The 22,397-nt window shown below is 51.2% G+C and overlaps 1 protein-coding gene across 4 annotated transcripts; it reads left to right on the forward strand.

The window, feature by feature from the left end:
• The first annotated feature begins 1,293 nt into the window (after positions 1–1,293).
• On the forward strand, positions 1,294–21,311 carry NCLN (nicalin). Of its 4 annotated transcripts, XR_002089324.2 has the most exons (16): positions 1,295–1,526; positions 5,410–5,600; positions 5,838–5,982; positions 6,785–6,879; positions 7,243–7,323; positions 7,463–7,566; positions 8,321–8,409; positions 9,560–9,699; positions 10,290–10,468; positions 10,751–10,838; positions 10,935–10,973; positions 11,067–11,230; positions 12,153–12,206; positions 12,298–12,376; positions 13,906–14,869; positions 17,427–21,311. XR_002089324.2 is itself a non-coding variant. In XM_019484069.2 (15 exons), the coding sequence occupies exons 1-15, from the start codon at positions 1,349–1,351 to the stop codon at positions 13,963–13,965; spliced, it is 1,683 nt and encodes a 560-aa protein (XP_019339614.1). In that variant the 5' UTR covers positions 1,294–1,348; the 3' UTR covers positions 13,966–21,311. The 4 variants fall into 4 exon arrangements, 3 of the variants coding, with proteins under 3 accessions (XP_019339614.1, XP_006268770.2, XP_014460404.1); XM_019484069.2 differs by having other exon boundaries at positions 1,294–1,526; positions 5,841–5,982; positions 13,906–21,311; XM_006268708.4 differs by having other exon boundaries at positions 13,906–21,311.
• The last annotated feature ends 1,086 nt before the right edge of the window (positions 21,312–22,397 follow it).

Below are 22,397 nucleotides of genomic sequence, written 5' to 3' on the forward strand. Positions count from 1 at the left end.
TCCTTCCTGCAGCTCCTGCTCTTGCGTAGGTCTGTGGAGCGAGGGGCAACTCCTGGTCCGGTTGCAGTCCAGCGATGCCCCCTCCTTCACACGCCCAGCGGGGCAGGGCATCAGCTTCAAGGGGTGCTCATCACCACCCAGGCTGGGCTGAAGGAGGGACTCTCCATCTGCTCCTGGCAGTTTAGGGCCCGTGACCTGCAGTTCTGATCCCATTCTGCCGTGGGCAGGGGCTGGGGTCTGTGCCCCAGGAGCCAGGCCTTGGACACCGCGGCGTGATGACGCTCTTCCGAGTGGTCGTTCTGCAAATGCAAATCTCCCCTGTTAAAAATGCACGGGGCAGAAAGATTTGCACCGCAGGGCATCTCGGGAACGCAGCCCAGCAGCCGAAAAGGGAGGTGGCGGGGGCTCAGGTCCTTGAGAGTCCCACCCTTATCCCCATTCTGCAGACCTGGAAACAGAGGCGGGAGACTGAAGTCACACAAGGGGATGGTGATTACATTTTGAAAACCCACTGGACCGCACTATAAATTGGATTGGAAATTAGATATTTATTTGAATGAATGCCCCAACCTTTATCCCCTGGGTGACTCTCAGCATCTCCGGGAGATTTATATCTAATTCCTGGCATCATCCAGCCCCAAATGATGCCTTGCTAAGCTACATCCATCCAGCACCGGATGATGCCACACCGCAGCCCTAAGCTATGTCCAGCTTAAGACGTCCCGCGCAATGAAAAGAATCCACGGACATGGATTTTCACGATGTTTTAAGATGAATTCTTGCTCTTTCAGCAATGTATTTGGCAGCCGTGTTGGACAAAAAGAGATGCAAAAAAATCTAGACCGTTCCCAAATGATCCCTTTGATTAGACCCGCTGAGAAATGGCAACAAAATATTGCAAAAAATAAAGAAATAAATAAAAAGGATCATTTTGGAACCAACTTTTGCATCTCTTTTTTTGCATCTCACATTGATGAAGAATAGCCGTGCAATAATATATATATTTTTGCAATATTAGAATGGCAATGAAATGTTTTAGTTTGTTTTTTTGTCCCTTGTTTAGACGCCCCTCCTATTGCGAGTCCCCCCCCCCCCCTGCATTCAGGAGCTAATCAATCTGGCACCGCCGCAAGTCAGGCCGCAGGACGCAGCGTACTACAATTCCCAGCAGGCTGCGCGAGCAGCTCTCCCAGCAGCCCTCTCGCGCGGGGCCGGGGAGGCGCGGCCTACAGCTCCCGCCATGCCCCGCGGCGGGGCTTGGCGCCGCCCCATCAGCCCCCGCGCGCGAGGCCCCCTCCTCCCCCCCCGGGGGGCTGTCCGCGTGGTGCCTGCAGGCCGCGCCGGGGCGATGCTGGAGGAGGCAGGCGAGGTGCTGGAGTCGGTGCTGAAGGCCTCGTGCCTCCCGCTCAGCGTCCTGCTCGTGCTGCCCGCGCTGCTGCTGCTGCTGCTCGGGCCGCCCGCCGACGCCGCGCACGACTTCACCGTCTACCGCATGCAGCAGTACGAGCTGGGCGGGCAGCCCTACGGTGAGCCCATCCCCCCTCAGACCTGTCCCCTCCCCCCCTCACACCTATGCCTTCCCCCCACCTGGGCCTACCCCCCCTCAGACCTGTCCCTCCCCCCACCTGGGCTTACCCCCTCTCAGACCTATCCCTCCCCTCCCCCCCCACCATGGAGGGAGGCTATCGCACAGTGCGGACACCCTAATTGCGAAGTTTTTCCTGACGTTGCGCCCGAGTCGGTCCTCCAGGAGTTTGCGGCCGTTGCGCCGGCGAGCGCTGTTCGCCGAGCCACGCGCGCTCAGCCGTCTCTTTTTTTCCAGGCTGAAGAAGGATACCTACCGGGGGCTGTCTCTAACCTCCCCCGCGTCAGGTTTCAGCGGCCGTCTCCGAAACGCCGAGCGTCGCGTCGGCGCCGGCGACGTTATCCGGGTCGTCGGTCGCGTCTGGTTTGCGGAGAGGTTTTCTCCTTCTTCCAGGTTATCGGGCATTTTCGGAGCCCGTTGAGCAGCGCGGGGGGACGTTGCAAATCTCTCTGCTGCGGGCGTGCGAGGCGGGCGTGCGAGGTCGCTCTCCGCCTCGTGCAGCGCTTGGATGCTTAGGCCAGCGACCTCTCCTCGCGCCCTTTGCTCTTCCCTCGCTCTGCGCAGGGCGGGTTGACTTCCCGTCTTCCTCGTCTCTCCCGTTTTCCCGTCCCTTTTCTTCCTGCCGGTTTGTGCCGCGTTCCCGCCGTCCCCCTGCAAGTTCGGGTCTCTTCTCCAGTCCCTCTTGTTTCGGTCCTTCCTTCGTGTTACCCCCGTCCTGTCTTTTTCTTTTAGCCCGTTTGTGGCCAAACTTGACGTCCTCTCGATTGCTCAACTTCTTGCCTTGAGCCTGAAATCTAACAGCTCTTAGGAGTCACGTGTCTTAACAGTTATTCCCTCGTATATTAACCAACATTATTATAAGCGTTATTTCTAAGGGGTCGATCTCCTGCGTTATTTCTAAGGGGTCGATCTCCTGCGTCTTTTAATATAAATATATTCTGTTCCTCTGTGGGTTTTACTATCTTCTGTCGTCGTGCTTTTCAATCTGCAGCTGTTTTCTAGTCGCTAAAAATACGTAGGTATCCGTCAACCAGCCCCAGATTCGTCCCACGCCGTGCCGGGGATCGAGTCTCTGGAGCGCGCTGAACCTTCGGGAGATTAAACACCTGTAAAGATAAAGCAACGTCAGCTAGTTGCGTGCGCTTTGCAAATGCCGGTCTGAATGTGGCTTGTGGGATATCTGAGATCGCTTGTGAAGACCGGGTCCTTGTCGCTGTTTTTGAGTTTAGTCATTACCTGTCATGAGAGCTCCCTTCTTGAGAACCTCGTTAGATCACAGCTGTTGTCTTGTCTGGAGATATTAAACTACTTCTGCCAGCAGCAGTCAGTCTTTGCTGGCAGGCGGTGACAGCAGGTAGTGTGCACAGATTTGAGTTGGCTTTAACTTAAGCAGCTAGGATATTAGCTCCAACCAAGCCATGGTGACTTACCTCTCAAATCCTGAGTTGTTCTTGGGCTCTTAGAAAAGCAGCACATTGATTTCTAAGACACTTGCAATTCACTTTTAATGCTGTTTCTTTTTCTGGTCCCTCTCAGCTGAGCGGATTGTGTGTTCCCTTTGTTCCTCACCAAACCCTTTGGGTAGCTAATGTTCCTCTTCCGTGTGTTCAGAGGCCAAATGCCCTTTGGGATAAAAGCTTTTTGTTGTTCCAAACTCTCAAATTATTTTCCAAAGGAACCAACTAGGATTTTTCTTTTCTTCGCTCCCCACCCCCCACTTAAGATTTAACCCTGGGGCAATTTAAGAGCAAAAATTTAACTTGTTCTAAGGCCACTGAAACAAAAGTCCTTCAGAGTCATGGTTATCAAATGGATCATCTCTTCTTGTAGAAACGTTACAGAAAACGGCGCTTTTTTGCATTGAAACAATTTTTACGGGTGTCCGTTGTTGCAGCGGCTGATGTCTTGTTGGAACAGAGCTGTACTACTTGCAATGATTTGCTTTCAAAAACCCCAACCTGTGATGCTGCAGCACCCTGGGGTGCTTTGAGGTGCTTTCAAGGGTGCCGCAGGGTTCCAGGCAATAAGAGTATCATTGAGCACGAACATGATTCACGAGAGAAACCCAGAGATTTTTAATAGGAATTCAGAGTGTTAAAAGCGTTCTGGCTTGCTGTGGTTTTTCTAAGTTATGTGCAACAGAAGAATTGCTCTAGTGTTTTTCTTAAGTCAAAAAACAAGAGCTGGCATTTTCCAAGGGGTGTCTTGAGTCTATCGAGGGAGGCCTTGAGTCTAAAGAGGCTGAAAACTGCTGGTTTAAGCAGTCATTGCTCTTGGGGTGGGAGAGATGCTATAGATAAAAGCCTCAGTCATGTATTCTGATTCACCAAAGTATTCTCAGCACATGTGGAGGGGTCTGGGCTAGCTGGGCTGCAGCAGGGGTAACCCGGTCTTATTTCTACAGCCCGGGTTATACAGAGCATCCTACCAGCTGATCCAGTGGTCCTTTCTGTCCTTTGTGCAAGCATAAATCTGTGCTTGCAGGATAGAAGTCACGTTACACCTCACAGTGTGTGTGTGCGCGCGCGCATGTGAAATGCAGTTTTCAGAGAGAAGAAGAATCCCTCTTTGTGCTGCTCAGAGAGACCATGGGGGGGTGGGAAGTGGTATGTGAAGGGCCATGTTCAAAAGCTGTCACGTTGCAGCTCCTGGGTGCTCTTCCCTTGCTGGTGCAGCATGAAAAGATGTGTGTTCTACTAGAAAATGATCTGATACATGAACAAGACCAAACTGTTAAACGGGGCTGGTTCAGCGTCTCAGTGTGGACTGAGCTGACACTTACACCGTGGGCCCCTCTAGCCCGCCTGCGTTAAGGTCAGTGAAACAGACCCCGTCATCCAACACTTGCCTGTATAAGAGTGAAGTGTTTTAGCAGCTAGAAAACTTCATTGCATGATGAGAGAGCCAACAAATGGAGGAATTAGCTTTGCCTCCTGGCATGGTTCATGCCCCCTCCATTATCTCCATCGCTTGCAGTGCTGATTGCTAGAAGCGGCAGGGTGTCTGCACACTTCCAGTAACACCATGACACCCTCCATAGCCTTCCCCATGTCAAAGATCTCTGCCAGAGAGCATTAGTGTTGCTGGTGAGCTCCCAGGCTGCTGTTGCACTGCAGTGCACTTTTGCACAGGATTGTACACGTGTGTCTAGCGGGAGGACTGATGGAACAGGGGTAGTGCCATAGAAAGAATCAAAAGGAGGTTGGTCACCCATGCTTACCTGGCTAGTGGCTGTCAGTCCAGTCAATACTAGCAGTATCCCAGTGAGGGAGGTGGGACAGATGGTTGCAGCCTTGCTCGTGTATAGCCAGCCATATCTCACGCGCTGACTGCCCTGGTTGAGCAGGTTTCTGCTGAGCTTGTCTCCTACGCTGTTAGGCAATTAGTTTCTAAAGTCAGTCAGTGCAGCACTCTGAACAGTCAGCTGCCCAGGCGTTTCACCAAAACGCGCTGATACGCCCAGGAGGTGAGTGCAGGGGTGCAAACAGGGTTGAGGTGCAGCGGTGCTGGAAGGAAGCTGCGATGTAGGTTGAACTGTATTAGAATGGGGCCAGGTGAGTGTCAGGACATGATGGCACAAAGGTGGTTATGAACTAGTATAATTAGTGTAGCCAAGTCCCACCCTGGCCTTAGCTATCTATGTAGGGAAGGGGCAACAGTGAGGCCATCCCGAAGGAAAGGAAAAGCTCACATGGTTTCAAATCTCCTCTCCAAAATACTCCAGCCAGCTTGGAACGGAGAATGCTCTAATACACGTGCTGTGTTGCCGTATGAAAGACGATGAGACCGTCGGCTACATGCTCTCTCTTGATCCTTCCCCACAGGTACCAGGAATGCGGTGTTAAACACCGAGGCCCGCACCATCGAGGCGGACGTGCTGAGCCGACGCTGCGTCATGATGCGGCTGGTGGACTTCTCGTACGAGCAGTACCAGAAGGCCCTCCGCCAATCTGCCGGCGCCGTGGTCATCATTTTGCCCCAGGCCATGTCATCGGTTCCGCAGGATGTTGTCCGGGTAAATATCTCGCAAGGCAGGCAGGGGATGGGGAGGCAAGCGTGGGAATGTCATTGCTGAAAGGGAGCAGAGATTCAAGTTACAGTTGTGACAAAACCCCCGCTGTGGGTGCGAGGGTTATGTTCTGTCAAAGTTGATGTGAGGACTTGGGTTTCTCTCCTGTTTGGCTGTTCATTTTCCTGCCTCCTGGCATGTGCGATAGACCCTAAGTTTGTGTCTTGTGTTCCGAATTCTCAGCAGTTCATGGAGATAGAGCCTGAAATGCTGGCCATGGAAACCATCGTGCCCGTCTACTTTGCAGTAGAGGATGACGAGCTGCTCTCCATCTACGAACAAACACAGGCTGCTTCTGCATCGCAGGGTTCTGCATCAGCTGCTGAAGGTGAGTTGCAGCATAAGGGGCTTCAGAGGGCATTGAAACTAGCCAGACACATGATCCTTAATTAGATGCCCCAAAGGACAGTAGTAGCTAATGGCTCCACACCATTCTGGGGAGCATTCTGGAGAGGCAGCGTTGTCTAGTGGCTAAAACTGCCTGGGAGTGAGGACTCCCGAGTTCCACTCCTAGCTCTACCACGGAGCTGTTACGTGACTTGAACAGGTCACTTCTGCTCTCTCTGGCTCCCTTCTCACAACTGTAAGCTGGTGGCAGAGGAATCACGATACTTCACTTCCTTGTGGAAGTGCTTTCGCTTCCGTGGATGGGAAGCGCTGTAATAAGAGCTTAGGAATACGGTCATGACGGGATCTCATCGCCTTGTTTCATCTCACGCTGGCAGCAGCCATGAGCAAACGCAGTGAGATTGGCCTGGAAGGTTTGCATCTGTGGTTCCAACAGGGTCCTAGGAGCCAGCACACCTTGGTCGTGTTCCCGAGACTGACACTAACCAGTCTGTCATTGGGCAGATGTGAGTTAACCGTCTCTCTCTAAGTAGGCGGTAATAGTTACTCCACTAGGCTACATCACCTGTAACACTCTTGAGGTCTATGGGTGTAAGTTGCTGCGGGAGTTCAGTGCTGAGAACTGAAATGCTCACCAGATTTTCATTGAAATGCAGCAATATAAACAATGAGTCAGAGAGATAATGGGCTTAACTGGCATAGCGGGGCCCTCCATGGATCAGCTGGCAGAAGAAATCAAGAGACAGGATTGTTTCCCAAGTATATTTAACTCTCTGTTCTAGTGCTGTTGCACACAGCAACTGCCAATGGCTTCCAGATGGTTACCAGCGGGGCTCAGAGCAAAGCTGTCAGCGACTGGCTCATAACCAGCGTGGAGGTGAGTTCTCATGATTCGGGAGTGGGGTCTAGGCTGGTGGATAGCTATAGGAAAGCTCCTTTGGCCGGTGACCAGGCGGTGCGTACCTGGGGATCAAAAAGATGAAGCTGCCTGAGGGTTACAAGAGAGAAACAGAATTTCAGTTGCATAGTAGAGGAGGGTTTTGTGTCTTCCCAGCAGCTGAATCCAGAAAGCAGGTTAAGGGCGTGGTGCTTGAAGGCAGTGGGAGGAGGGTTTGGTGCTGAGGCTGTTTGAGACGGAGTGGGTGGCAGATTTGTGGGGGAGAGGGGGGAAGTAAGCTGTGCTGCTATAAAGGCAGTGAAGAACTGCAGGGTAATGAATGCTTCTCTCTGGCTTCTGCAGGGGAGGCTGACTGGGCTGGGAGGAGAGGACCTGCCCACCATTGTGATAGTGGCCCATTACGACTCTTTTGGCGTGGCCCCGGTAAATATTTTTTCCCCCTCCCCTTTGTCCCTGTTGTGCCGAGGAGGAAGCTCGTGTGCTTTACCTGTTTGGCTTGCATTGGTGCTTCTCTGAGCCGGCAGGGGAGTCCACTTTCTCAGTCCTGTCTTTGTCTCCCTAGTGGCTGTCTCATGGTGCAGACTCCAATGCCAGCGGCATCTCTGTGCTCCTGGAGCTCGCCAGGCTGTTTTCTCGGCTCTACACCTACAAACGTACCCATGCAGGGTAAGGTGCTGCTGTCAGGTCCCAGAATGTGGGGTTGGAGCGACCCAGTGGAACCTGCAGGGTTGGAAATGTTTTGCAGGCGAAGCCCCCTTAACACAGTCGGTGCAGATAGGGTTAAAGCAGCAGCCTGTGTGTGTGTACCACAAATCCTGCCATGAAACACAACTGCACCTCCTTTCCCAGTGGGCTCTTTCCCCTTCATTTCCATGCAGTGGTTTTAGTTCATGCTTGGTGAATGGGAGACTCCAACAGAATAAGATTAACATAAGAGTCAGGAACTATCATGTTGTAAACCCTGCTCTGTCACTGTTTTACACTGTGATCAGTAGTGAATCCCTTAATCTCCATGCCTGTTCCCTATCAGTTCAGCAAAGCTAATGACTCTTCCCAGCTTCACGAGGTTGTTGGGCGCCTGGATTAGTTAATGTCCATACAGATCTTTGGAAACGCAAAGGACATAGAAGCACCAAGCATTCAGCGTTCCAGCAGGCATTTCCTTGCCTTGTGTTAGCATGTGGGTGACGTTCTATTCCTGTCTGGATATTACACTCAAGTGTGTCTGGTACACGAAGTGAAAGCCATCGTGACTTCACCCTGGGATGCTAACAGAAGGCAGCTCCTATTAATGAGCCATCGTTAGTCTGGGAATCGTTTTGAATTCCATGCGTGGTTCTGAGTACTCCCTGAGAAGGTTGTTTCTACACCCAGTAAATCAATGCGACTGACTCACTTTTCCCCGTTTCTCGGTGCGCAGGTATAATCTGCTGTTCTTCGCATCTGGAGGTGGCAAGTTTAACTATCAGGGAACCAAGAGGTGGTTAGAAGACAACTTGGATCACACAGGTTTGAGAGATGGGAAGGGATGGGTGTGTGGGATCACTCTGGGCTTTGCTGAGTCGAGCAACTTAGTATTGTAGAAAACGGGGGTTGGAAGGGACCTCAGGAGGTCACATCAACCCCTTGCTCAGAGCAGGACCATCCCCAAATAGATCATCGCAGCTAAGGCTTTGTCTATCCGGGTCTTAAAAGCCTCTAAGGATGGAGAGTCCACCACCTCTCTGGGTAACCTGTTCCAGTGCTTTGCTACCCTCCTAGTGAGAGTTTTTTTCCGAATATCCAACCTCAACTTCCCTTGCCGCATCTGGAGCCCATTGCTCCTAGTTCTGTCATCTGCCCCCACTGAGAACAGCCCAGCTCCATCCTCTTTGGAACCCCCTGCAGGCAGTGGAAGGCTGCTATTAAATCCCCCTCGGTCTTCTCTTCTGTGAGAACCTCCACTCCCTGTGCTGCGATAAAATCACCACCCCCTTCCCTTCCCCAGTTAACTTCCGTGGCTATAATACTGTTTGCAGACCAGCTATTAGCTCACTGGGTCCTGTCTCACTTCAGAGTCTGGCTCTCACGGCTGTATGACAGAGCAAAAATAAGATGTCCAGCTTTGGATTGGCACCTTGCAGTGAGCTCCTCCAGTAAATGCACCCTTCCAAGGTGCATTGTGTGCTTGCTTCTCTGAGTGTAAAAGGGAACCCCGAGCTGGTGGTTGTAGCATGACTTGGAGTCAGGAGATCTGGTCTCTTCCTTGGGCCGGTCTTTTCACTCTGTTCCTTAGTTTCCCCTTCTAAAATGAAGACGCTACCATTAAACTGTTGCAACAGAATTGGGCAACTTAATGCACGTGTAAAATACTTTGAGCTCTTTCAAATGAAAGGTGCCATTAATGCCAAGCATTGTTGCAGGGAAGTCATCTTTCCAGTTGGGTAGGATTTTATCGTCTGCCCAACCACACCAACCTACTGTGTTAAGGCACAGTACAGTCTTTTTCCATGCTGTCTGAATTGCTGCATGGAAAGAGAAGGGAACAAGAAGCATACTGAACTCTTTACTTTGAATCACTAATATGTGAGCCACGCTGGGAGACCTCCTCTCCATATGTCCTGCAGATGTTTCTGGTTCTTGGAGCACAGACTCAGGGGTTTGGCTCGGTCTGTTTCAGATTCCAGTCTGCTCCAAGACAACGTCGCGTTTGTTCTTTGTCTCGACACCCTGGGCCGAGGGAACAGTCTTCACCTCCATGTTTCGAAGCCTCCCAAGGAGGGGACCCTGCAGCATGCGTTTCTGAGGGAGCTGGAGATGGTAACACATTGGGTTGTGTTGGCTGAATGCATGTTCCCTGGGAGGAAGCCTGGGGGTGACTTGCCAAGGGGAGCTGTTTTGCTTCCATGATGGAGCGTGTGTACCTAAGGTGCTGAAGGGGAGCAGTTTTGATGTAGTCCTAGGCTCTTATTTCTGGTAGACTTGATCGGAGCGAAGAGTCCTCCATGGTTTAGGAATCCAGAATGGACCAGACTGGATCAGTTACCTTCCCCTAGAGCTTCCCTATAGAGCCTCTTGCTTGTAAGAACCCGTTATAGTTGGCTCCTTTGCCAGATGGCAGCCTTGGCCACGTGGCTACCATAAAACATCACATAGATATTAAGAGCCAGAATTTGAGGGTTGTGACTTATGTTAGGGTCCTTATTTTCCAGGTGCCTCTGCCTTCACCGGCCCCTCCTGGCAGATTGTTGGCACAAATTTTTACCCCTTTTCTTTGAATGGAGGAGGAAGTGTTTCCATTACAAGCGCCAGTTCTGGTTTGGAGAGGGAGGGGAGGGGATGTACTTGGAAGCAACGGGACTCCTAGTCCCTGGGCATCCTTCTTCTCGGCTGGTGGACATTTCCCACAGGTGGTTGCCAGCCAGTTCCCCGGAGTACAGTTCTCCATGGTGCACAAGAAAATCAACTTGGCTGACGACATGCTGGCATGGGAGCACGAGCGCTTCGCCATCCGCCGCCTGCCTGCCTTCACTGTCTCACACCTGGAAAGTCACCGGGACAGTCTGCGCAACAGTATCATGGATGTGAGGTCAGTGATTTGGGGGCGTGGGGAGTGGGCTATGGTGATTGATCAATTGTTGAATGAACGTGGGAGCTTAGCAAATGGTTTTCTGGTGTCGTACCTTTACCAAGTCCTCTCTGTGCACCTGGAGTAATGGAAGAAACCAACTCGGAGTGGGGAACAGCAATACATAATCATGCCACGGCTGGGCTTCTTGTTCCTCCTCTTCTCAAAGCAGTGGTATGCCATGAAAAGGGCGTTATCCAGCAGACACTGCTGCCACCTACACTCCTCCTTTTCCTTTTGCAGAGCGTGGGTGGACACCAAGGCTCTCACCCGCAACACCAGGATCATTGCTGAAGCTCTAACACGGGTCATCTACAACCTAACAGAGAAGGTAAGAATCCCCCTCCCATAGTCAGCCAGGCTTTTCCCAAATATCTTGCACCCCTACATCTGCCTTCATTGCAGCATCCCCTTTCTCTTTCCACAGGGGGCTCCAGCTGACCTGCAGATCTTCACAGAGCAGATGGTAAGGGAGCAGGGGACCTAGATATGATTTGAAGTGAAGCGGTCTGGTGTCCTTTAGTCAGTCTTGTGAACTTGGTCCATTCTCTTTATGCAGGAGATTCAGGAGGAGCAGCTCGAGTCAGTGATGGACTGGCTGACCAGTCAGCCCAGAGCTGCCCAGCTCATCGATAAAGACAGCACCTTCCTTAACACCTTAGAATACTATATGGGCCGCTACCTGAAGGATGTCAAGCAGCATCATGTGAAGGCAGATAAACGGTAAGGGAAGTGTCTTGGTGGGTGGCAGCGTTTCAGATGCTGCCCTCAGCCTGGGGTGCCTGTGCTCCCTGTTCTCTGCTGTGCCTTTACTCCGTAGAAGATGCAGACCATGACTCTAGCAGGAAGTGCCACATCCTTTGAGGCAGTGGTTTTCAACCTGTGGTCTATGGACCCCTGGGGGTCTGCAAACTATGTCTAAGGGGTCCACAACAGACGACTGTGATCAATCAAAAGTATGTGAATACCTACACTTACAATTCAAAGGGGTCTGCACCTCCCTTCAAAATTTTGTAGGGGTCCACAAATGAAAAAAGGTTGAAAACCGCTGCTTTAAGGAATTCTCCTGGATTCCAGCAAGCATGAATAATAGTCTCAGCTTCAGTGGTGTCAATAAGGAGGCTTTGTTTTTCCCTGCTGAAGCCCCTCCTTCCTTGGCAGCCTGCTTTGAAATACTACCAAGCCTTCCTTCGATGCAGTAAAAGGAACAGCAGCCTCTCTGCGCCCAGAGCCTGATCTCAGAAAGAGATGGTCTGTCTTCCCTGTTTAGCTCTTTGGGATGGGGCAACCCGTGGGCTAAATAAAGCATTCCCAGGGCACCTGCTCTTTGAGATGCATGAAGCGTTTATGGAGACAGACTTGTTCCCAGGTCAGAAAACAGCCTCGTCTTGGATCTTAGATGGGGTTCAGTGATCTGGGTGTTGCTCTGTCTCTGATTAAGTGGGGGGTGGTGTATAGGAGTAGTAGTTTACCTAGGTAGCTAGCAACAGCTGTACATTGGTCTGTGAAATGCTCCTGCTTCTGGGTCAGTGGCTTCCTTCGGAAGTCAGAGGAAGGACTGGAGGTTTTAAAAGGCTTCCTTCGCTTCCCCTGGGCCCAGTATCCATTAGGGTTACAGCATTTGAAGGACTGCTTCTTTTCACAGGGACCCTGAGTTTGTTTTCTACGATCAGTTGAAGCAGGTGATGAATGCGTACAGGTATGTATCTCCCTTGGGGCAGGCTGGGGTTTCTTTCACCTCCATGGGTCTGGCTACTGTAGTGTTCTCATTGGTTGTTCATCTGTTTTAGGGTCAAGCCGGCAATCTTTGACCTGCTCCTGGCTCTCTGCATAGCAGCCTACCTCGGAGTTGCCTACATCGCAGTCCAGGTGAGGAAACAGGAGACATCCTTCCATTCCTTTGCTTCCTCTTTAAACTATGGGAACAGGATGCTGGGTGTATTCAGGCAGTCCCGACCTGATTCAGGCTGTGGTACCCCTGACTTTCGCCTCTTCCGGTGCTGAAATTTTTCATCTGCTTGCCCTTGCCAGGAGTCTTTAGGATGATAATGCGATACCTATCTTTAAAAGATGGGCTACATCTGTTAGATTACCTTGAATTCGACCTGCAGTTGCTTTCATGGGCTTCAGATTAAAATATTCCATCCGGATGAATTCAACCGTGTCTCTGTTATATTTAAGGATTTACAGCCTGTGATAGGTTAGATCACGTGCTGAGACTCACGTAACATCTGAGCACAAAGTGCCAGAATTGCAGACAACTCAAAACTTAGGGTTTTTATTTAAATAAAAAGAACCATAGCATGGAAGAGATCAGGGAATTCAGGGCCTTTGGAATAAAAGAGCGTGTATTCAGGGTGGTATTTTGGCTCAGTCATCCTGATGTCCTAAGCTTGTTGGCCTGGCTGTAAACTCAGCGAGCTGCTGCGTTTGATGTGTTAATGAACCCACTGTATATCTGGTTCCTAATCCTCAGTGGTTTTCTTTTTAAGGGTCAATGGCAGGGAGTCAGTGGGTCACGGTCTGGACCTTCAGGCTTATTTTTGTGATTTTTTTTTTAATTTAAGGAAATAACACGATTGGATTCAACATACATATATATTTTAACTTGGAGGAAAAACCCATGGTCTTGTATGATTCAAAGGGTCTGTCCACTAACTTATTAGTAGCCAGATAGATCAGGGGGCATTGGGACTGGCTGCTTGGGAGTTTGTGACCCTGTTTTGTGACCCAAGCAGTCTTTCCTGCACAAGTACAGGGGGGCTGGACCCAATAATCTTGTAAGGCCCCTTCCAGCCCCTAACAACTATACATTTCTGAATCTATAAATGTCTGCAGTAGCCATTTCTAACAGGAATTGGATGGGTTTTAAACAACTTGTAAAACGGCAAAAGCCAAAGCAGTGTGAAAGGCTTTAAAGCCTTTGTCATTGGCTGCTTTTCTGTTTTGCAATCCTGAAATCGTTCATGTTGCAAACAGGCCACATCACGCTGTACCAAACTTGGCAGGAGTTTCTCAGCAGCTTCAGTGAGAGAGCAGGGTCGGGTTGAAAAACCTAGTGTTTAAATTAGCTTGATTTCAGATTGGTAGCACACAGCTTACGGCTGCCAGTGATTGATAGGGCTGTGCTGGCAGACCTGTCTGGGCATTCCTGTACCGAGCTCATTCTTCTCTTGTAACCTTTGCTTTGCAGGCTGCGTTCTAACATCTGGTTTGCTAAGACCCAACTAGGCTCTTCTTGGTGTGGGCCATTGGGGGTGAACTCAGCCCCAAGCCAGGTCTGGCACTCATGTGCTAGCATTGCCTCCAAACGTGCTCCTCCTTATAGGGGAAAATGCATATTGCCTTTCTGTTAGCAGTTACATGGACTCACTTGTAATTTTTTTCACCCTTTCTAGCACTTTGGTCTCCTCTACAAGACAGTGCAGAGATTATCCCTTAAAACCAAGCAGCAGTGAAGCGACAAACCCATCACATCAAGCAGCACTGAGCCACCGGTGAGCCCAGCAGGAGCTTCTGCCTTCCACTGAATGCTGCTTGCTTTCCTCCCTTTCTCTCTTCACCAACCCAGAGGAGGAAGGAAAGCAGCAATTAAGAGAAATTTCAGCTCTCGTGCACCTTTTCAGCCCCCCGCCCCCTTCCAGCTTGCCAATTTTAATTTCCATCATGGCGAGGGAGACCTGCAGAGACTGGCGACCCCCTGCGGGTAGTGCATATGCTGCCTAAGGTAACGATTCCTCTGAACAGAGTCTCTGTGAAGGGCGCGGGTGCTGTACCTGGCTTCACAGATGCATGCCATGCAGCCAGCTGGGAACCACCGTGGGGGAAAGCTCTGCTCAGCAAACAGGACTCGACGCACTCATTTGAAACATGTGCACATGTAAATTAAAGAGAGAATTACTAGCACGTTTCCTACTGCACCTCTTCCTTCCATCCCCACCCTCCCTGCCAGCTTCAGGAGAGGGGTATTCGGCAACCAGTGTCTCCAGCAAACGGCTCATTGCATGTTCTTCAGACAGTGCAATAACAGTTCCCTTGTTTCGAAGGTGCACGGAAACAACCTCGACTGTTAATCAGGTTGAGGAAAAGGAGGATCGTTTGTGGGTTCCCACCACAGGGTTCCCTACGTGATGTGCCTCTGCGGGAGGCCGCGTTCTGCTGTGTGCTAGATTTCCTCAGCCACTCTGCTGCTGCTGCTCCTGCTGCTGCTGTGCCTGGCTCCTGCTGTTCTCAGCCGGGGGCAGGAGAGGGAGGCTTGAAGTTCAACGCTGCTGCAGGATCCACCCCCCAGGCCGTTCTGTCTGTGTCGACACTTTGGCTATACTAATAGCATGAGCAAGCTAGTTCTGGTCATGCTATCTGGTCAGTAATCCAGTTACTTTCCATTCCTTTCTCTTTCCACTCCCAGCTGGGCTGATTTTTTTTCAGCCCTGTTCGCCTGCATCTCAGGGCTTTGTTTAATATTTCTTGTCACTTCTCTTTTCTGACTGCTGGTCCTAGCCTCATGGTGTGTGTGTGTGTGTGTGTGTGTGTGTGTACGTGTCAGTACCCAAAGCACGGCTGTGGCTTCCTTTTTCCTGTGCCCGAGAGAGGCAGGGCATCAGCCGTTACTTTCTAAAGGAGGTCTTCTGAACGTTGTTGAATGAATGTCGCTGTTTCTAGAATTGTAATGGAGAGCACATGCGTTAATACCTGGCACACACTCATTCTCTGTTACCCGTGTCCTTAAGCAAGACTGTATTCTTCTGTTGGCTAATACTTGAGGATGGGGTTGCCTAAAACCGTGGGGAAGACGTATGCAGAAACTATTAGCCCCCATCGTAATAGTAAGCCCCTCAATTAGATTTCTAAGATAACTGGAATATAATGTGTCTTGTAACCATTTTGTGATGAGGCCTGCTAGCAGGGGAGGCAGTTTTTAGTTTTGTAACCACCAAGCCCTAAAGTGAAAATAGCCACTAGCTTGGAGCCAGGCTTTGGAGACATCTGAGCCTGACGTTCTCTGATTTTAATAGCAGATCTCCAGCTGACAACAGCATGCTTTTGTACAAGTTTCTTTCTGCACTTACTGTGCTCTGTGCAGACACGGTGGACACTTTTACATGTGCTCGGTGGGGGGCCGGGACACACAGCGCTTTAATTAGAGTGTCTCCAAGAGCCTCTCTAATTAAAGTGCCGCTGCGTCTTGTGTATTAGAGTCAATCAGATTAATTGAGTCTGCTCTGATGCGCTGTAATTACAGCATGTCGGAGCAACCTACCCCCACTCGTGTACAGCCAGCCAGTATTTCCCCAAACCAAGGTGTCCACCACAGGTCATTCTTTTGAGGCTAAATTCTTTCCTGGGGTATTGAAATAAAGCATCTTCTTCTCACCTTACCTCACACAAGAAAAGCACCAGCTCTCTGTCCACAGATGTGCTTTAGTGCAGAACAGTGTGTTAGGGTCTGGAGTTTCAGTAACCAAGCCCTTTGGACGAGGGTTTAAACCTCTTGGGTGTTCAATCATCTCTTAAAAAAAAAAATTAAGAGATTCAGCTTCACTAAGGCTTTCTCCCCTGTTGTGCGAGTATCCCACTGTAGCCAGTCTGCATTGACTCTACTCCTTAAAGGGCCTGACTCTTCACAAGAGTTAGCAGCTTTCCAGGGATTTCTGCTTGCTGTTGTAAATACCTGACGTGTGGAAATAGTTTTAGAGGACAAATTTGCCCTCTGCTGTTCCCTTGGGCGCTGACTTCAAATGGGTCCCTTGGTCTGGTTGGGGCTGCTAGCATCCCCACTGCAGAAGCCATCATAAATGGACTGTGGATGCTTGTTTCCTCCTTGATTTGGAAGAAAACCTTGGCAGTTTGCCTTCATGTCGCACCCGCCGTCTGCTTCCCTCCCTTGCATGCCTGCTGGGCTCTCTTGGGTACCTACAGCCCATGCCCTGGGGGTGTCAGTGAAGCTGCATCTTTTAAGAGGCAGTGAACATTTCTGCTCGCCAACTTAGCTAGGCCATCACAGCCTTGTGGTTTGGGGGCCTGGCTGAAGCATCTGCAACTTGTCCACATCCTTTCTGTAGTGGGGGGCCCACAGCTGGACACAGGACTCCAGATGTGGCCTCCCCAGTGCCGAATAGAGGGGAATAATTACTTCCCTCGATCTGCTGGCAATGCCAGTTGCTCCCCAGCCTGTAGCTAAGCAGCAGCTCTGCAGAAAAGGAGCTGGGGGTGACAGTGGACAATAAGATGGATATGAGCCAGCAGTGTGGCCTTGTTGCCAAGAAGGCTAACAGCTACTGGGCTGCATTGGTAGGAGCGTTGCCAGCAGATCAAGGGAAGTGATTCTTCCCCTCTATTCTGCACTGGTGAGGCCACATCTGGAGCACTGTGTCCAGTTGTGGGCCCCCCACTACAGAAAGGATGTGGGCAAGTTGGAAAGAGTCCAGTGGAGGGCAGTAAAGATGGTTTGGGGGCTGAGGGGCATGACTTATGAGAAGAGGTGGAGGGAACTGGGCTTATTTAGTCTGGGGAAGAGAAGACCGAGGGGGGGATCAAATAGCAGCCTCCATCTCCCTGCAGGGGGTTGCAAAGAGGATGGAGCTGGGCTGTTCTCAGTGAGGGCAGATGACAGAACTAGGAGCAATGGGCTCCAGATGCGGCAAGGGAAGTTGAGGTTGGATATTCGGAAAAACTTTCTCACCAGGAGGGTCGGGAAGCACTGGGACAGGACAGGTTACCCAGAGAGATGGTGGAGCCTCCATCCTTGGAGGTTTTTAAGGCCTGGTTTGACAAAGTGCTGGCTGGGGTGATGTAGCTGGGACCCTGCGAGGTCCCTTCTAACCCTCACTTTCTGACTCTTTAAAATGGGGATTTGTAATGTTACAGTTTGCTAGTGTTTTTGCACTCTGGTAAAGGTTTTCTTCCTTTGTTATCCCAGATCATCCCTCCACCCAGCTTGGAGCAGTGGGGCGTCTCCTTTGCTTCGTGTAGAATGGCTACCGCGGCGCAGAAGTCGCTAACATTTATGAGCATCAGGCGGTAGAGAGCAGGCTTGAGGTGTCCTCACTTGCAGATATCTCTGGGCAAAAACAATATGAAGTCTCAGCATCACCAGCTCCCCTTGGGGTAAATCATGCTGCATCTCCATCCTCGTCAAGTTTTCAGTGCTGAACCTACAGTTTAGAGCCTTGTGGTGCGGGAAATAAATACTGGACATTCCTGATCGCGGGAAAGCTGCCACTTTATCTTAAAGCAAAGAGGGCAGGGCTGTGTGGTCACAGGACACACGCTCGTGGGCAATTGGTGGCCTAAGCCCTTGACCTATCACAGGTTGGAGCAATTTAATCTCCGATTTAAGCACTCTGGTCATCCCTACCTTGTTGCTATGGAATGTAGGTTCAGACACTAATTACTACGGGTAGGGGCAGGCAGTGCTGATCAAAGGGCGCTTGCAGATACTAAACCCATAAATCTGAGAGAGAAGGATTTACAACCTCATGCCTGAAGAAGAAAGAGGCTTTGATATATTTAATCAAGCCTCGAGCCCTAAATCCCACTATCACAGATCCTTGGAGTTCGATCACTTCCCCCCTTTTGCCCGCGTCTCTTTTTGAAGTCATTAAAACTTCCAGCCGATCCCGGCGCGGTGCTCTGCTTTTTGTAATAACGAGACGACGGTGCTGTTCCTGGCAGGCTGAGATTTCACTGCGCCTGGCTCCTCTTCCTGCCCCGGAGACACGTGCAGAGAGAAATGATCTCGTTGGGGCTGGTCCTGTTTTGAGCAGGGGTTGGGCTAGATGTGACCACCCGAGATCCCTCCCAAACCTCCTTTTCTGTGATTCGATATTTAATAAAACATCTCTTTGAGCCACCATGGAAGAGTTTGGCTCGTGCACAGCTGCACCGTGCCCCCATTTCTCTTCTGGTTTGCAGCAGGACTTCTCGGTCTCATAGAGGAAGGGCTGAAAACAAGTAATCAAGTTGGCATGGGCGTGAAAGTTGAGCCTTAGCAGGTACGGGACAATGATGCGCGCGACCCACCGACTTCACCCGCTGCCAGGGGGACGTGAAAGCCAGCTCAGCAGAAGACTGGTCCTGCTCAAGCAGGCTGTGGCTACTTGAGTTATTTTTCAGGCTCCCCCTTGCAGACTGCCCAGGGGACTGTTCTTATTCCCAGCCCCACTAATGTCTTTGCCCTGCCCAGAGGAGGCACCTCTTTGTACAAGGGAGGGATGCTGCCATGTCATCTGGGTACTCGGTGATTTCACAGGGGACGTTCTGGTTATAAGCTGTTAAAACCAAAGCCCTCAACCGGAATAAATTAAGCAACAGAAACAGCCAGTCAAGGTGCAATCAAACTGGGGAGGGGAGAACAGAAACTTTCATCCGGCAGTTCCTCTACAAGCTCAGACCCGGGCTGGGTTATCATTTCCGAGAGGCAGCCAGGCTTGCTTTAAAGATTCCCAGTGATGGAAGATCAGTCACATCCCTTGTTAAGTTGCTCAGCTGGCTAATTACCCTAGCTAATGTGCTCCTTCTCTAGTCTTCATTTATTTTTTGCTTTAGCTCCCAGCCATCTGATAACTGCAAGGTTACAAATTGAAATGCTCTAGGCTCAGGAAATGGGGGGGGGGGATGTGATTCTCACTGTAATATTAGTTCAGTTATTTTTACTGTGTGTATGCCGAGGTGCATATTTAAAATAAGAATAGAGAAGTCAACATAAAATGAGAATAGCGAAGTCAACATGAGTCAGCATCACAACTAGCATCATTTCCTGATCAAAATAGCATCGATGTGTCTAAATATTTTAATTTCTCTATTTTTGTGTGTGTGTGTGTCCCCCATGCGAAGGCCAGTAGGTTTGAGGAGAGCGGTTTGCTCCAACAGGCAACTGGGTTTTGCTAGCAGAGTTTGTACTCGCCCTGCTCTGTAGTTTGGGATTATAATCTCACCGGGAAGGAAAGAGACTCTAGAGGGTCTTGCAGCTGGTACGTTCCCTTTGGGAGATCGGAGGGCATTACCACTGCAGTAGAAAGCGTTTTGGAGAAAAGGAGGAGATTCTGCAGTCTCGAATGGAGCAAAACCTGCAGGATGGGTCCAAGGGGGATGGAGCTGGGCTGTTCTCAGTGGGGGCAGATGCTGGGACAAGGAGCAATGGGCTCAAGCTGCAGCAAGGGAGGTTGAGGTTGGATATTAGGGGAAAAAAACATTTTCACTAGGAGGGTAGTCAAACACTGGAACAGGTTACCCAGAGAGGTGGTGGACTCTCTCCATGCTTGGAGGTTTTTAAATCCCAGCTAGACAAAGCTTGGGCTGGGGTGATGTAGCTGGGGCTGGTCCTGCTTGGAGCAGAGGGTTGGACTAGGTGCGACCCCCTGATGTTCCTTCCAGCCCTAGTTTTCCATGAAAACACTTGGGTTTCAGAAAAGAGTTCTGCTTGATTGAAGGATCGCAGAATACAGCTCCGAAGAGAGCGTTGTGGTGAAAAGATAGCTATTTTGCAAACCCGCCATCTGTCCGCAGCATCGGCTGTCCTGGTGTTCCCAAAACCAATGCTCCGCGCGTGCAAAAGTGGCTCGGAGCCCCTCCAGGTGCGGTTGCTATATTTATTCAAGTGCACGCTGAGGAGGATGGGCCAGTCGGCTTTTGGAGTTGTGAGCATTAAAAAAAAAAAAAATACTTCTTACGTTTTGTTTCCCAATATCTGTAACTCGAGGGCAGCTGAACGGACTTGGCTCAGAAATTCTCCAAAAGCTTCAGCCGTGCTGTGGTGCAGCCTGGATCAATTTAGGCGCTTTTATGTTTTATGAGCCTAAACCACCGGGGTTTCCATTTCGAGACCCGATGCTCCTCTCAACATCGCGAGGCCTATTACTAGACTTCTTTCTAGTCCTTTGAAGTCGAGGGGCTCTTCCAGGGCTCACCCACCCGTCTGGCAACAGCGGAGCGAGTTGGCAGCTGCGCAGCAGCGTCTTGCATCTAGCGAATCCAGCACGTTGCCCTAAAGGTTCAAAACTGCATGAAACGGGGCCGCTCCGTTCAGCGCTGTCCCTCCTCTCGGGTGGTTCGGTCTCTTTGCACGCTGAGCTCGCTTTCTGGTTTTGCTTTTATTTGACCGTAAACTCGGGACTTGAGTCACCAGTTGGACGCGGGTCTTCAGAGCGCAGCCGAACGACAGCGCCACGTTCGCTACCCTGCACAGCTTAGAAACGGGACCGTCGTCTCCCCCGTGCTCGCGCGCCCCAAACGCCACCTTGAATTATTCCAGCCTTCTACGTCTCTCGTGGCTTGTGTCTGCCACGTGGTCGGCTCGGGATGAACCAGCGCCTCGTCGTTTCTCTTATACCTGGACATGCCAATGCTCTTAGTCCCTGGAAACCTTTCGAAACAGCTGCATTTCCCTTCTACCCAAATGCAAACGCACTGGGCTGGGGCCCGACTCCACTTCATTGAGCTGCTGATGTACTAACACTGCCAGGTAAAGGAGTTGTTCCCCCCCCTTAACACTACCTTGCATTTTGTGCTTGCGTGTGCACCGTTTCCAGACCGGCCGCTCAGCTGGGCTGGTTTCGTTCCCTTCTCGCCCGTCTCCGTTCGCTATCGGAGGGGAATGTATTGCACAGAAGTACAACGGTGAATTGTTCTGTCTGATACCAGGGAGGTTCCTGTTCTTTTAATTACTGCACTGATTTCTGTTGGTTTTCTCTCTCTCCTCATCTCTTGCCACAATCCCTCAGTACGTTTTAATTAATTATTCAGGGGACATGTGAATTGTGGAGAGAGAATGCTCTTGAAAATAAAAATCAAACCATGATCCACGCACCTGGCTGCCGACTCTTTGCCTGGAGGGTGAAGCGGCCGGGGAGGAGGTGGTAGCGGTGACCAAGATTCAGCCCAGATCATTTGAAATGCTCGAGAGCAAGGGGGTTCGCTGATACTGCTTGGCTCCTGCATGGCCGTGCAGTTTCTGGCTCGACTCGAGGCACGTAGCATTAGAGCCTTTCACTTTGAGGAAAGCCCCAAACGTCATGCAACGCTATAGAGCCGTGGAGCCGAGCCAAACGCTTTTGAAGCCAAGGGGCGTTCTTCCATTGACTTGCACGGGCTTTGCGTTGGGCCCGGCGGCTTTGCCCTTCTTTAAAAGATGATGAAGGATTTGGGTCTGCACAGTTGGGATAGAAACGATAAATCCTGCCGAGTTCCCATTTTCCCACTGCTGTTTTAAACGCGGAGCAGGCCGCGGCACCGCTCTCCCGGCCCCTCCAGCCCAGCCGCAGGGCTAGGATGATGGGGAAGCCAAAGGGCCATAGCAAATGCCACCGTGCATCGGCTTGGATCCTCACCGTTTAGACGGCTTTTCCGGCTGATCCCGGGGATATTTGTGTGCATGTGTGGTCACTATGTGCCCTTCAGCCTCGCACGCTGGCCACCCTGATGTGAAACGCGGTGGAGTCGCGGCCTAATGAAAACGGCACGTTAGCTCCTCTGTATAGCGTAGAAATAGGAATGACTTCTGCCCCTTTGAGCACACCAAACACCACCTTGAAATACAGCTCCGGCGCCTGCAGGCCGGGGGAGAGTTTAGCCGCGCTGGGGGACCTGCGGCTACCAGCCCGGCTGGCCTTCCCGCCTGGGTTGCAGCACGGCCCATTGCTCCCAGCACGGCGGGTGGAGGGGCCAACGCAGCCGTGATGACTGCCCGGGATGTGGAGGCCCTCGGGGCTCCCGGTCCATCCCCCTGCTTCACCCCGTCTGCAGGGGAAGGGCCGGGCCGGGCCCAGGGCTGCTCCAGCCCTCCGCGGCCCCCTCCCCAATGGGGCCACGACTCCCCGCTCCTCTCTGCCCTGCCCCACGCCATGAACTCGAAAGGGCTTGGGGGTCCCCCTCCCCTCCACACCAGCAGCTC

This window comes from Alligator mississippiensis, chromosome 16 (assembly GCF_030867095.1).
Source record: "Alligator mississippiensis isolate rAllMis1 chromosome 16, rAllMis1, whole genome shotgun sequence".
In the NCBI taxonomy this organism is placed as follows: domain Eukaryota; kingdom Metazoa; phylum Chordata; order Crocodylia; family Alligatoridae; genus Alligator; species Alligator mississippiensis.

What these genes read in the sequence shown, in the direction of transcription:
- NCLN (XM_006268708.4), top strand. Translation starts at nt 1,349, where the DNA reads ATGCTGGAGGAGGCAGGCGAGGTGCTGGAGTCGGTGCTGAAGGCCTCG. An exon ending in AGACAACTTGGATCACACAG is followed by an intron (nt 8,410 to 9,559) that starts GTTTGAGAGATG and finishes GGTCTGTTTCAG; the next exon opens with ATTCCAGTCTGCTCCAAGAC. An exon ending in TTCTGAGGGAGCTGGAGATG is followed by an intron (nt 9,700 to 10,289) that starts GTAACACATTGG and finishes CATTTCCCACAG; the next exon opens with GTGGTTGCCAGCCAGTTCCC.